Genomic DNA, 14377 nt, shown 5'->3' with positions numbered 1-14377 from the left:
CCTGCATGGCAAGCTCTGCCGGAATTTAACTACCTTGTAGTGACAGAAGGGGGTGGTCGTTTGGTGCCCAGCGGTCGCCGGTTCAAACCAGAGTAAGGATCGGAGTCAGAAGTAACAAACAAAACACAATTTATGTAGAGCAAGAGACGATACAAAGGAACACACAAGATCACTTGAAATGCACAGACGAGAGGTTCACAGAATAACAAACGCTAAGCATGCAATTACACAGGTATTCAATAACATGGAGGCTTTACAACAGATGAAACACGAGAGAGTACATAAACAAACACCAAATTTTTCACCGGGCACTGTTGCAGTCCGACGCCTCAAGAGTCACGATGTGGTCGCCATACGAGACGAGCGCCGCTCCCTTGAAAGTCCGTTGGCTTGCCAGCAGCGGGTGATCCTCGGGAGTCCAGCCGAAGCACAGGCGAGCACGTCGCAAAACACTGACGAACTGACTGACTGACTTGCTCAACAAGCGGCGCGGTCGCTATAAATAGGGCGCGCCGCGTCTGTTTGTTAGCACGCGTCAAAGCTAGCGCGCACACACACTTAGCTTCGCTGGTTATAGCTCCCTCTTCTCCTCCCGTCGAGCCGCGCGTCGCCATTGGCTAGGTCCCATAGAAGATGCTGGAATTTTCTGGCGTATTCCAGTCCGATGAACCACCGTCCTCCCCAGGCAATGGGAAAGAGGGTGACGGCAACGCGTACAAAGCTACGCGCTCTCCCGCGCGGGGAAGAGGCTTTTCTCGCCATGTTTTCCACGCGACGCCGCGCCGTACCGGCTTGATGAAAATGTGCGCCGATTTCGTGACACTGCCCCTCCCTTAAAGAATATTGTCCCAAATATTCACAACAACCACGAACATCGCGCGCACATGCATGCGCTCACAAATATATGGGGCAAATGTCCACACATTGCACAAATTTCACAACTGCCATAACACATTACAAAATTCACACATCAATGTCATGATGTTCACAAACATAGCACCACACTGTCGTCAGATACACATAAGAATCAACAACACACCGCTTTTCAAATACGAAGCGCACAAACCTAAATTTGCGAGCGTAATTACAACCCGCGATCAGTGCGTGACACGCTTCTGTCCGCCAGGGATTCTGCCTTCGCTCTAGGCTCTCGCATTTGAGACGCTTCTATGTTCCCAGATCGGCTTACTGAAAATTCCCAGAGGCATGACTTATCATCTTACAAATCACACAACCAATGTGTGCCGATAACTGCCCCTACAGCCAGTAGCGCCGACGGATACACGGGAACCTGTGCCAACGCGCACAGACCAACAAAAAGAATCACTGTAATAGTGTTCCTTCCTAGGCGCCGGTATTCCTTCCGCTGAAGCGGAAATATTCCAAGTAATGCCCCCATAAGTAGGACAAACACTTGGGCTACCTGCATCAACGACGGCCTAGGCATTCCTGACTTAATTTTCTGAGCCGTCCCTTTCTTTTCGGTTTCCTCCTGAGAGGCTTCCTTTTGTTTATTCATGTCTCGAGGCTTTTCTTCCGGCTTCTCATGGCCTTGCTTTCCTCGCCTTGCCTTTTTCTTTTTAGATTCCTTGCAGCGCACAGGCGCGGGACTTTGATCAGGATCCTCGGGAAATGTTGCGCCCTTGATATTTCCCAACACCAAATCGTAGATAGGGCGTTCCATGCACAGGGCTGTCAGTTTTCCAGAATAGTATGGCGTCTGCACTTCCAATTTTGCCTCAGGGAGTAATTGGATTGAGCCGTCAATTAGCCTCACAGGGCATTTCTCCCAGTTAGATCATTCTCATGAATCAAACTGCGTCTAACGATTACGGCACTGCTACCTGTATCTCGTAGCACAGAAACTGATTTTCCTTTTATCTTTCCCCTCGAAACCGGCATCCGATTCACCGCAGATCCAGGTTGCGCGTGTACTGCGGCGTTCACCACCCGGATTTTCTTGTCCTTCTTCCGATTAACCCCTTTCTCTGCTTCCTCCTCCTCTAGGCCGTGCACCACGCGGACTTTCCTGCCGTTCTTCAGCTCAACAAAGCCATCGGCATCTTCTTCCTCCAGGCGATATTCCGACTCTGACGGAGTCCTCGCGCATGCCGCCTGCGGAGCTGCCTTGTCAGCGTCGGGACATGACATCGCTTTGTGGCCCTTCTGTCCGCATTTCCAACACGAGGATGGATTGTTGGTTGCGAGTTTGCGGCAGTTAGGTGCGATGTGGCCTATTTGTCCGCAGAGATAGCACCTCGGGGCTGACTTTACGCTAAGTTGTGTCTGCCGGAATTCGGGCTTTCGAGGGGTTTCAGAATTTACAATTTTGCTCAACTTTTCGCCTCCCTGGGCTTCCAAATACTGGTCTGCGAGCTCCATCATTTCATCCAATGTATGTGCCTTTCTTTTAAATAAAGCGACAAACCAGGGTGACAGCTGCCCAGGAATTGCTCCTTAATTAGGAGTTCGCGTAGTGCGCCGTACTCTAGTTTAATTTTTGAGAGTTCAGTCCAGCGGTCGAAATAATGACTAAGTCGCGCAACATACTGTGTTGCCGTTTCACCGTCCATAGGTTTTCCAGTCCTGAACTTCTCACGAAACCCATCCGTCGTAAATCTAAACCTTTTAAGTAATGCAGCTTTCACTTTGTTATAGCTGCCTGCATCCTCAGGAGGAAGTCTTCCAAACACACTTAATGCTTCGCCGCTAAGACAAGTGCTCAAGATGGTATCACATTCACTGTCTGTCCAATTTGCATTTACGGCGATCCTGTCGAAACGCAAGAGGAACGCGTCGAGATCGTCTCTTCTCTCGTCGTATTTCGGAATCAATTTACTTGCGTCTATCCGCAAGCTGCTATGTCCTTCACTGCAGCTATGCACTTCAGCTAAACCGTTGCTGTTCCCGGAGTTTTGGAGCTGAAGTTTCATAGTCAGTAATTCCTTTTCTCGCTGAAATTCCTCTTCCAGCTCCTTTCGAGCCTTCTCTCTTTCTTCCTCGGCTTCCTTTCGAGCCCTCTCTCGTTCCTCCTCGGCTTCCTTTCGAGCCCTCTCTCGTTCCTTTTCTTCTCTCTCTCTTTCTTCTTTTTCCCTCTCTTTTTCCTCTTTTTCTCTCTGGCTAACCCATTTGCGCAGTTCGGCACCGGACAACCCCACCTGGGTGCCAGCCTCAATCAACTATTTCAGATTCATCTCTGCAGCGCGAACTGTTTCGGTGTATCCTTAAGTCGGCTTAGCGAAACTCGCCTAAACGCTTCCGCGCGGCACAACCTCTCGCTGTCGCTCTGCTGCTACACAGTTTACGAGCTCTTCGTAAGCTCTTCTAACTCTTTCTCCGTCCTCTGAGCTTGAGTGCACCAAACGTCCTGTCGCGGACGCCAGAATGATTGTCACCCGTTAATAATTATGGGGATATTATTAACGCTGCGCCCTTAACGGTGCGCACACTCCCAGACACCCTTTGAGTGAGTGGGGGTAGCTGTTCCGGGCGCAAAGGAGATGCCCTCGACCTGCGTGGCAAGCTCTGCCGGAATTCAACTACCTTGTAGTGACAGAAGGGGGTGGTCGTTTGGTGCCCAGCGGTCGCCGGTTCAAACCAGAGTAAGGATCGGAGTCAGAAGTAACAAACAAAACACAATTTATGTAGAGCAAGAGACGATACAAAGGAACACACAAGATCACTTGAAATGCACAGACGAGAGGTTCACAGAATAACAAACGCTAAGCATGCAATTACACAGGTATTCAATAACATGGAGGCTTTACAACAGATGAAACACGAGAGAGTACATAAACAAACAACAAATTGTTCACCGGGCACTGTTGCAGTCCGACGCCTCAAGAGTCACGATGTGGTCGCCATACGAGACGAGCGCCGCTCCCTTGAAAGTCCGTTGGCTTGCCAGCAGCGGGTGATCCCCGGGAGTCCAGCCGAAGCACAGGCGAGCACGTCGCAAAACACTGACGAACTGACTGACTGACTTGCTCAACAAGCGGCGCTGTCGCTTTAAATAGGGCGCGCCGCGTCTGTTTGTTAGCACGCGTCAAAGCTAGCGCGCACACACACTTAGCTTCGCTGGTTATAGCTCCCTCTTCTCCTCTCGTCGAGCCGCGCGTCGTCATTGGCTAGGTCCCATAGAAGATGCTGGAATTTTCTGGCGTATTCCAGTCCGATGAACCACCGTCCTCCCCAGGCAATGAGAAAGAGGGTGACGGCAACGCGTACAAAGCTACGCGCTCTCCCGCGCGGGGAAGAGGCTTTTCTCGCCATGTTTTCCACGCGACGCCGCGCCGTACCGGCTTGTTGAAAATGTGCGCCGATTTCGTGACAACCGGTAAGCGCCAGCAGTTTCGCAAAGCATCAGCGCCCAGACACTGAGCTGGAAGTACTAGCCGATTACTTACAAGGGAACACCGCTTCGACTCCTGCTGTGTTCAGGCGTCATTTATTATCGTTGGCGCTAAGCAATGCCTTCCTCGTATAAAAGAACTTCTCACCCAACTAGACCACGCACCTTCTTGTTGTGCCGAACAGCCTCCGGCAGGACATTTTACGGACGTTGCCCGATGAGCCCACAGCAGGCTATCTCGGGTTTGAGAGCACGTTGTAACGAATCAAGAAGTACTACCGGCCGCGACTGCCTGCCGAAGTTGCCCACTACGTGAAGACGTGTCGTGAGTGCCAACGACGCAACACGCCGCCGGTCAGACCAGCGGGACTACTGTACCCGATTCCGTACACACCCCTGCCCTTTCAACAAATTGGGATGGATCTCCTCGGCCCCTTTCTATCTTCATCTATGGGTAACAAGTAGACCCTCGTGGCCACCGACTATCTTACCCGTTACGCCGAAGCACAAAAGCCAATGGTACCGCTGCGAAAGTCGACATATTTTTTGTCGAACAACATCTCTTGCGTCCCGACGCCCCAGAAGTACTCATCATCGACAGGAGAACAGAGTTTACGGCAGAGTTGGCACACGCCATCCTGAAATACAGTCATACACGCAATCGACGAGCATCTAAGTACCATCCCAAGACCAATGAACTCACGTAGCGCCTGAACAAAACCATCGCTGACATGATCGCCATGAACGTTGACGCTGAACAAAATACCTGGGACGCCATCTTGCCGTACGTGATTTTGCGACAACGCGACGCAGAGTACAGGCCGAAAGACCAAGTGTGAGTTTGAACGCCGATACGCTGCCGCGTACTGGACGAAAAGCTCTTGCGACGGTACTTCGGCCTATACAAAGTTCTGCGCATTTGACCACTTAATTATGAGGTCATCCCTGACGGCACGACAACGTCTCAGGGGCGCTGGACGAGCCCAGAAATCGTCCATGTTGTGCGCCTGAAGTTTTATTAAGCGCGCTAAAGGCCCAGCTATTTTAATTTCTCGTATTTTGTTTACTTTTCGTGTTTGCCGTGTAAGCATCGAGGTGATGCCTTTTTGGGGAGGAAGCAATGCCGCGAATCACACCAATCTTTGTTTGTTCTTTTCGTCCTACCTCGCAGCCTCTACTGCGTCATTTCAGTCCGACAGTTCCCATTGAACTCCACACCGACGCCAACGGCATCGGCGCGGGTGCTGTGCTCATAGAACGACATGGTGGCAATCAACACGTTGTTGGTTATGCAAGTCGCACCCTGAGCAAGTCTGAACGCAATTAAACCGTGACAAAGCAAGAGTGTCTCGCGGTTGTTTTCGGCGTACAGCGGTTTCGAACGTACCTTTACGGACGTTCCTTTACAGTCATCACTGATCATCATTCGCTTTGCTGGCTGGTGAATCTTCGCGACCACTGCAGTCGGTTGGTGCACTGCGTATTGCGCCTTCAGGCGTTCAACTTTACTGCGTCGTACAAAAATGACCGCCAACATGCCGAAGCTCACATTCCTCTCTCGGCTGCCCTTCATGACTACTCTTTGCGAAGATGACAACATTTACGATTATCTTGCCGCCGTACCCTTAAAATTTCTGGGTCTTGACAGTTTCCAGGGACAACAGCGCAAATATCTAGAGTTGGTACCATTTTTTAAAAAGCTCGTGATCCGAAATCTGCGAATTCTTTCTGCATTCGCAATGATTTGTTCTACCGAACAAATCACTCGCCTGGTAGTACACGCTTTCTGCGCGTCCTTCCTGCTAGCCTCAATTCCTCTGTTTTACACGCAATGCACGATAACGTCCCAGCTGGGCCCTTAGGGTTTGGCAGGACCCTTACGCGTATTAAGGAACGTTTTTACAGGGCAAATATGCGTTGCTCATCTCCTGTGTGCAGTGCTACCGGTTCAAGCTTCCCACGGCTTCTCCACCAGGCTGCTTACATTCGGTAAAACCATCGAACTCACCATATTAGCAAGTTGGTGTTGACCTCATATAGGCCCGTTTCCCCGCTCATCCAAAGACAGTCATTGAATCATCTTATGCGTTGATCATCTCACGCGTAATAGTGAAGCTTCCGCCGCTCCTTCCGCCACCACGCTGACGTCCCTTACTTTCTTCTTCAGGGTGCTGTCCTCCGTCGTCAGCCTCATCGTGTCATTATTAGTGATCATGAACGCCAGTTTACCGATGATTTTGTGGACCAGCTTTTGCTCTTTTGTTCTTGCCACTCCGTCACTCTACATCGTACTGACTCCAGACAAATGGCCTCGTTGAACGCACAAGCAGGACTGTGACGAACATGCTTGCGATGTATGTCGATTCCCATAATAAGAACTAAAATGACGTGCTTCCCTTCAATACATATGCCTATAACACCTCGCGGCATAAAACAACTGTTTAATGACCATTTTTCTTTCTCTATGCCAGTCGGTCTAGAAGTTCACTCGACACCACCTTACCGTTCTCTCTCGACAGCAAGCCTTCTGTTCCCAGCACCTTCTGCCGCGCTGAAGAGGCTCGTCGGCTCGCCCGATTATGCACTCCGGCCTCGCAGGACCGCTTTAAGCAGCGTTACGATCACTTACACCAGGATGTCTGCTATTTTCCCGGAGACTTAGCATGGCTCTGACGCCTCTCCGCAAGCGTGAATTGATCCAGAAACCACAGGCCCATTTATTGTGCTCACTCGGATCAATGACTTCCATTACGTGATATATTGCCAATGTACCGAAGCCCGTCCCTCTCAAAAAGCACAAGTTCTGCATCTCACAAGGATGAAGCTCTGCCACTCTCGGAACTCTGACTGACAGTTCAGGGGGCTTCGTCTGCGAAGGGTGAAATTCAGGCAACGCTGAAGGGAGAAAAAGGAAGTGTAAGGAAGTGGAAGAAGCTCGCCACGTGAATTCACAACCCGCAAATAAACCTTACCAGTATAAAAAATTTCAAGCAGCTGCTTTTTGTTAGCGAAAGTCATCGCGACTTTTTTAAAGAAATTTATTTACCTTGGTCGTGTGTTACAATTTCCCAAGATGAAACGCACTTCATCTCTTGTGATAATGAGCATTATAAGATTGCGGTAAAGAACATGGGCATCAATATATAGGCAATATAACATATAACATAACTGATTACATTTTCCACATCATTAAAGTAAATGATAAACAATAAGGGTCACATCCCACAACCTTAAGGTACGCTTGATATTAGTGCTAATACTGAGAATCAGAGTTGTTGCCTAAAGTGGAGAACTATCTTACGTGCAGGTAGTAAGGGATCCAGTCAAGTATTTTAGTGTGTATAAATATCCAACGCAATTTACGTAGAAGCTTTTTAACTGGCGTCGAATCAATGATGGTTATTGAGGTCGGAAACTACAAAGCGCGTAAATTCAATCAGCTGCATGAAAGTGCAAACACGGATCCGGAACTGAAACTGCCATTGCGAAAAACGTTGTAAAAGGTACGTACTGAACAATATGCTTGTGAATAATGTGTTCAACAAGCTTGCAAGAAGTGTGGATGAGAAATTGGTTAGTAATTATTTACTTCTTTATTACTAGATAGAAACACAAAGACGACATTGGCAGTTTTCCAAACTTAAGGAACGGATGACATGTCCAGAGATTTTTGAAAATGCTTTCAGATAACGAGCACCCCCTCCCATTGTGAACATAAGACGTACGTACAGCTAGTAGTGTCAAGTTTTAACAGATTTTGACCACTGCCAAAGTTAACATCAAGATGATGATGAATCAACATTTATTAGGTCCGAAATAAATCGATGGTGCTTGCAGGTACCAGACGGGGTGGTCCCCTAGTTGCGGAACCCATATAGTGCCAGCTGCTCCTGGCCCCGGTCCTTCAGTGCGAGCTGAATCGATAGCGCGGGACTGGATAACATGGTCTGCCATCGCTCAAGGGTTTGTGCATTAGGAGTATTGGCGGGAAGCGGAGGAAGGAAGGTCTTGAGTTTTGTGTATTCCGCCAAAATGTGCGGCAGGGTGCCCTCTTCCTTTTTGCAAAAAGGAGAGAGCATATCGTGTTCCGCAGGGTACATGTGGTTCCTCAGTACGGGATGTGCAAGCGATCCCGCCTGCACTCGACACAGGATCATCTGTTGTTGCCTGGTGAGTTTTGGGTGCGGTTCTGGCAGTCTGCACCTTAGCTCTCGGTATATCCAGGTAATCTCCCGGAAGCTGGTAACCGGATACGATAGCTCTTCCGGCTCGTGCTCGCACCGGATTGAGATTTCTCGAGCATGGTAGTCTGCGATGGTGTTGCCTGCTACCTGTGAGTGAGCCGGAACCACACGAGCTCTATGACTCTCCCCGTAGGCTTGCACTTGGATAGAACGACTTGGGCCGCGGAGGAGATTAGCCCCCTGCGGAAGCTTCTATGGGCTGTCTTTGAGTCGGTGACCACGGTGTCCAAGTTCGGCTGTTGTCTTTATGAACACGCTGACGATCAGCCTGTATTTTGGCGTAACCACCATCGCTGCACTGTCACTATGTTTTCAGAGCGAGGCTTCCGCGTAGAGGCCCCTGGGGTTCTCTTCCAGCTTCTGGGCTATGACTTTGTCCCTCGCGGCGCGCTTCTCTTCGTCCTTGCCTGGCGGCATGTTGCGGGGAAAGAATTTCGTCAACATGGTCATCTTCCAGTCTTCCGGAAGAACCGCATTGATGGGTACTGACTGAATGTGCCATCCTATCTTGCGTAGGAGGGGCTCGTCCGTGTTCCGTATGATAAGCCGGATTCTCTGATTAGGAATTGAATCGTGCATCGGGCTACAACTGAAAGAAGGAACAGGTACTATCGTCATGGTGAGAGAGAGTGAAAATGTGTAATAAGGAATTCAGATACAGGTTTAGGATCATTCGCCGATTGATCATTTATTATGAATGATGCAGAGTCATGAGGATATAGTGTAGTTTTTGAAACATTTAACAGGGTATATATCATCAACGTCGTGTTAAACTAGACAACTTTAGATTATCTCAGGTATGTTTTTAATTCCTCTTTGAGCTCAAAAAGCAATAATTGACGACTTGCGCTTAATGCACGGCAACGCTTGCTTATACGCTTGAGGCGTTTTATGAAATGAATTACGTCAGTGCATTTTATGCATTCAACGATTTATGTTTCGTACGTTTTTTGGTACAAACTGTTGCACGCATGTACACACTATATTTTAAAACTGTTGTAACAAACCACCAGCACGGCAGTTTTAACCACATGCAACAAACTCACGAAGGGAGGACACAAATAAACAGTGCAATGTTATCCCAAGTACTTACATCTGTGATGAAGTATTATTTGACTTTACAAACAACGTTGCATTGCATGAAAAAAACCTTCTGATGTGATATGGTTTATTGGTTTATTGTTTTTAACGTTACAATGACAGCTAAAATGTCTTAATTATCATCAGCAGTCTTATTACGGCGACAGCATGGAGGAAGGCCCCCGCCATGTTACAACGCGCAATCCTTATATTTGCCCCATGCCACCACTTTGTCAGCGCAAACTTCTCACCTGCCCGCCTAACCGGCTGCCAAAATCTAGGTGCGAAAAAATATATTTTCAAGAAGTCGCTATAGTAAATGTTTTGCCGCACATGCGCGGTAGGCCGCGATTATAGCCTTCCTCGAAAGAGAGCTGCAGACAACTAAAGCGACGAATATTGACATCAGGTTTCTGCAGAGACGCATGGACGTCTGTTGCTGCTGAGGGTGGTATCACCTCACTGGACAACTACACCTGGGAACGGGGTCAGCATGACGATATTGGTTTGGTTTGGTTTAGTTTACAGCGTTTAGCGTCTCAAGGTGACTCAGACTATCAGAGACGCTGTAGTGGAGGGCTTCGGAACTTTCGAACACTCGAGGTTTTTTAAGAACTATTGACATCGCACAGCACACAGGCTCCTTGCCTTTCACCTCCATCGAAAAGCGGTTGCCAAGGCCCGCATTCGATCGGACATCCTTGAGCAAAGAATTCGAGCGCCCTACATCACCGCCATGGGATACATAATGATAGTCCATTCTATAAACATTTTACTAAGCATTAAACGAAACCGTGTAGTGTTTGGAGCTAAATTAAATATTTCTGTGAAATGCCAGAGAATGACAACAATGTTTTCTTTCAGTAAGAACGTTCAGTGTTGTGGCCATAAATGTCGGTGGAACTGAAATCTCTATAATGAAGATTGCGCTGAAATATTATCTGACACAAATTTTATAGCCTATCAGTATGCGAATTTACGGCATTCGGGCTCCCCGAAGCTTTCTGTATAATGGAACGCGCTAGTTAACCGTACACCAAAACTAAAGCCCTTCTTCCTTATAATGTTAGCTGTGCGGTCAGATAAATGAAACGATGTGTGCGTGACTTCTCCTACAGAGTCTCTAAACTGTCACGCAGACCTCTGTGTCTAAGATTAAAAATACTTTTCTCCATTTCAATGCTATTTTCATAAAGATGAAGCTAAAATTTTCCTGTTCGAAAACATCTGCAAGTATATGCCTAGGCATTTTATATGATAATATTTTTAACGTTCACGCTGAAATGTATACTGTGGAAAAATCGGAGATAGTAGTGTCCTACGTTCACGCTAATGACATTCCCCGCCTTATTCAACGCATAGCTTTAGGAACGAGTGTCCTTGCTGTCTGAAGAGGAGTCCTCTATACTAGCTATTCATTGGGTTGGAAGCCTGACCGTACCTCGAGGTGTTAGAGAAATGTCGACAAGTGTAGATAGAAAGAAGAAAAAGAAACATTTACACCATGGCTCACTGAATTTCGTGCTCTACGCAAAATGGTAAACATTGGAAATATTATTCTTCATTAGGTTTTGCGGCTTCATCATTTCCCCCCCTCCTTCATTTTCCAAGGTACAACAAACTATTCTTTTTCTTTCAATATTTAACCTTATTTACGCAGTTGTATATAGAAGATAGTAGTTTCTCAACTATCTGAACACAAATTATTCGTACATGCTGAATAATCAATGATGCTTAATCCTGAGTGCTTATGAGTCCAATGAGGCATAAATGGAGCATTCTCTTTCCGTTTAGAATGACCACGCCTCGAATCTCGTTGCTGTGCGTATATTCTCCAATATAAATGAGTAGAATTTTGAGGCTACGCTAAAGGCAATTAAACTGCGCTAGAAAGTTTTGCCGCTCTTTGCCTTTACTTGAGGCTTGCTCACATCCAAGATTTACCGATTGCTGCACACCATTTCAGTGAATATTGAGGAGTTTCAGAGACGCGGCCGAAGCGCGACGAGACGTCTCAGCTCAAACTTCCACAACTCACCCTCTCTTTTCACCATCTTGATCTTCCAACTCATGATCCAACATGACCTTCCAACTCAGCTGCGATGTGTTGCATTTTTTGTTCTCCACCTCGCGTCTGCGACCTTAGGCAGTAGTTGGATTATAATGAATTGGATTACTATGCACTCGTATTCGATCAACTGGTTATCAGAGGTAACTCGTGCATATGATTTCAACTGAAGCTAACGCCGGTTATAATAGCTCTTTAGCAAGCAACACATGCAGAGCCAGCTCATTAAAAATGCCCCTGTGTTAATGAAGCATAATCACCACTGAACTTTGGAGCCGAAAATGAACTCCCTGAGCAGACATATTGTTACGAAGCGGCAAGCCGATGAAGACAGGAGACAGAACATGACCGATGACGATGGTAGATGGCGTTTTAATGAATGTTGCCGGGCCTAGCCTGAGCGCTCCTGTCCACGCCACTACCCGCTTCTTCCTTGAATTGTCCGTAACATGACCCGGGGCCACCGAGCGATCGTCCCGATCGTGAACAATGAGGTTTATCGATGTAGATGTTTCCATGGCATGCTTGAAGAAGAGGAAGAAGGAAGAATAGAAGGGCTTGCCGGCACGATTATTCTCGATGAACCTTGACCCAGGACACTCTCGGGCTCCACGTTGCCTCGACTCGATGGCGGAGGCCAAGACACGCACCGCATGGCATAGGCAGGGACCGGGGAGGATGTCTTGAAGTATAGCGATGTCTTGGGTCATGGGGTTCTTGGTCGGCACATCAGGACAATGGGGTCATATATGGTCGTTCGGGTCTCTTCTAGTGTCTTGTGGTCATGTGTAGCGTCTCGGGTCAGTATCTCCTTCGTCGTGTCTTGTGGTCGGGGCGGGGGGACGGGGCGGAGGAACGGCAAGGTCTCGCTGGTCCGGCAGGTTGGGGAACAGCCATACGATGCCTCCTAACCTTCAGCCGATGGAGCACGAAGTCGAAGGGCGCCGGAGCTCCGGACTAGGATGAGTGGCTGATGATGAAGCATACCGCACCTCCAACCAAATGTTACGAAGCGACAAGCCGATGAAAACAGGAGAACAAAGGACAGAGAGATGGTCGATGACAGTGAGATGAATGTTGCCGGGCCTAGCGTGAGCGCTCCTGTCCACGCCACTACCCGCTTCTTCCTTGAATTGTCCGTAACAATATTTAACCAATTTGGTGCTGTCATTGGCTACAAGCTCTGTAAAAATATGATAAGTTAATCTCTGACCCTCAGTTGTGACCAGCTGCGGAGCAATTCACCAAGGAAGTCGTCAGTCCAGTGGCCCTTCGATCAGCGTTAATGATATTTTAACGCTAGCACCTTATTTAATGACGCAAGCATAGCAGTGCTATTCGAACAGCTAAAGGGTAGTAAATTGGACACCAAGAGCGCTTAGTGAGATTATGAGCGCACATGAGGCATATACATAGCCAAAGGGCGTGAATGTTCTACTCTACCGTGTTTTAACTCATCGGCAGCATGGGATTCCTGATGTATAGAAATGCATCTGGAAATATAAAAAGGTTGTCGAGCTAAAGATTTCTGCAGACTATAGATGTGATTATTCTTGCGCGCTCACCGGGCAACTGCTTCAAAACAACGACTCATAGGCTAATCAAGGTACACATATTAGGCACGTTAATAACGCCTGGACTTACACCGCCAACACATCATTCCTATTAGTACAAAGTCTACTCTATCTGTCATCATCTGGAGTCAAGATACCAAGAGCGAATACAACACCGCTTTCTGCTTTGTTCACTGGACAGAACATACTAAAATATTCTATATCCTAGGGCGATCCACGTGCATAGGAAAGTGGAGGCGAAGCCAGGCTCATATCCAGGCACCGTTTCTATGTGGAGTCTCTTGGCATCTTGAAGGACTTTTCCTGGTGCATTACCTGATCGCGCATTATAAACGAGACAGTTTGCCACCTCGTCACCCATGACACCTTTTTTTGAGAGCCCGCATTGAAAACCTAGAGGAAAGTTTTTTCTTTGCAGATTAAGCACAAAAAGTCGAGAGGTAGGAAGCACGGTGTCAGCATTGAAACCACGCTTTCACTTATGGAGGGCGGAATTCGAATCCGTCAGAATCCCAATAGGCTGAGTCGCACATGGCCATAGCTTCAGTAAAGCTGCCCCGATGCTACGTTTTCTGCTGCACTGAAGAAAATTACTTCATTAAAGCGTTAAGACCGGGTAGAGTCCAATAATAAATTTAAAAAGGCACTGCGCTAGAATTTCTGGCCTTGTGCACAAAACCATCAATAAAAATTCAAGTATGGCGAGCATACATGCTTTCATATGTTCAAGAATGAGCGTATGCCTTGCCGACATAGTAGAACTGCGCTTTGCGCGCGCATCAGGAATAGTGACCGCCCAGTCGACGCTCGAAATGATCAGTGTGGTGGCGCCCGCTTGCTTTATCTTCGAACATCAAGGCCTAGGGAACTGAGAGTATTAGGTTCAAAGTAGACTCGTAACTCGGACCTTTTTCGGAGCCGCTTGAGAAGAGCTCGTCTATGTCCCACCTGTCCGAGGTGGCCAAATTAAAGGCATACAAGGCCATCTTTTATGATTCATTCATGCGTTCGTAAGTGATCGTACAATTCGAGTGAGGCTTCGAAGTACCTTAAGCACCGA

General features: G+C 47.8%; 1 protein-coding gene and 1 long non-coding RNA gene across 2 annotated transcripts in view; one reads left to right on the top strand and one right to left on the bottom strand.

Annotated features, from left to right (window-relative positions):
• Positions 1-14377, top strand: part of LOC146192384 (uncharacterized) — an 81022-nt gene that overhangs the window by 10668 nt on the left and 55977 nt on the right. The window lies entirely within an intron of this gene.
• On the bottom strand, positions 8136-11794 carry LOC146192386 (uncharacterized). The gene is made up of 2 exons (XM_084600054.1): positions 11714-11794; positions 8136-9184 (listed from the first exon to the last, which is right to left on the bottom strand). Exons 1-2 carry the CDS (start codon positions 11755-11757, stop codon positions 8908-8910), a joined length of 321 nt encoding a protein of 106 aa, XP_084456180.1. The 5' UTR covers positions 11758-11794; the 3' UTR covers positions 8136-8907.

This window comes from Amblyomma maculatum, chromosome 4 (genome assembly GCF_055883805.1).
Source record: "Amblyomma maculatum isolate TAMU_Amacu chromosome 4, ASM5588380v1, whole genome shotgun sequence".
NCBI lineage: Eukaryota > Metazoa > Arthropoda > Arachnida > Ixodida > Ixodidae > Amblyomma > Amblyomma maculatum.
The sequence above is the reverse complement of the archived record's forward strand: the minus strand, read 5'-3'. Positions and strand labels throughout refer to the sequence as shown.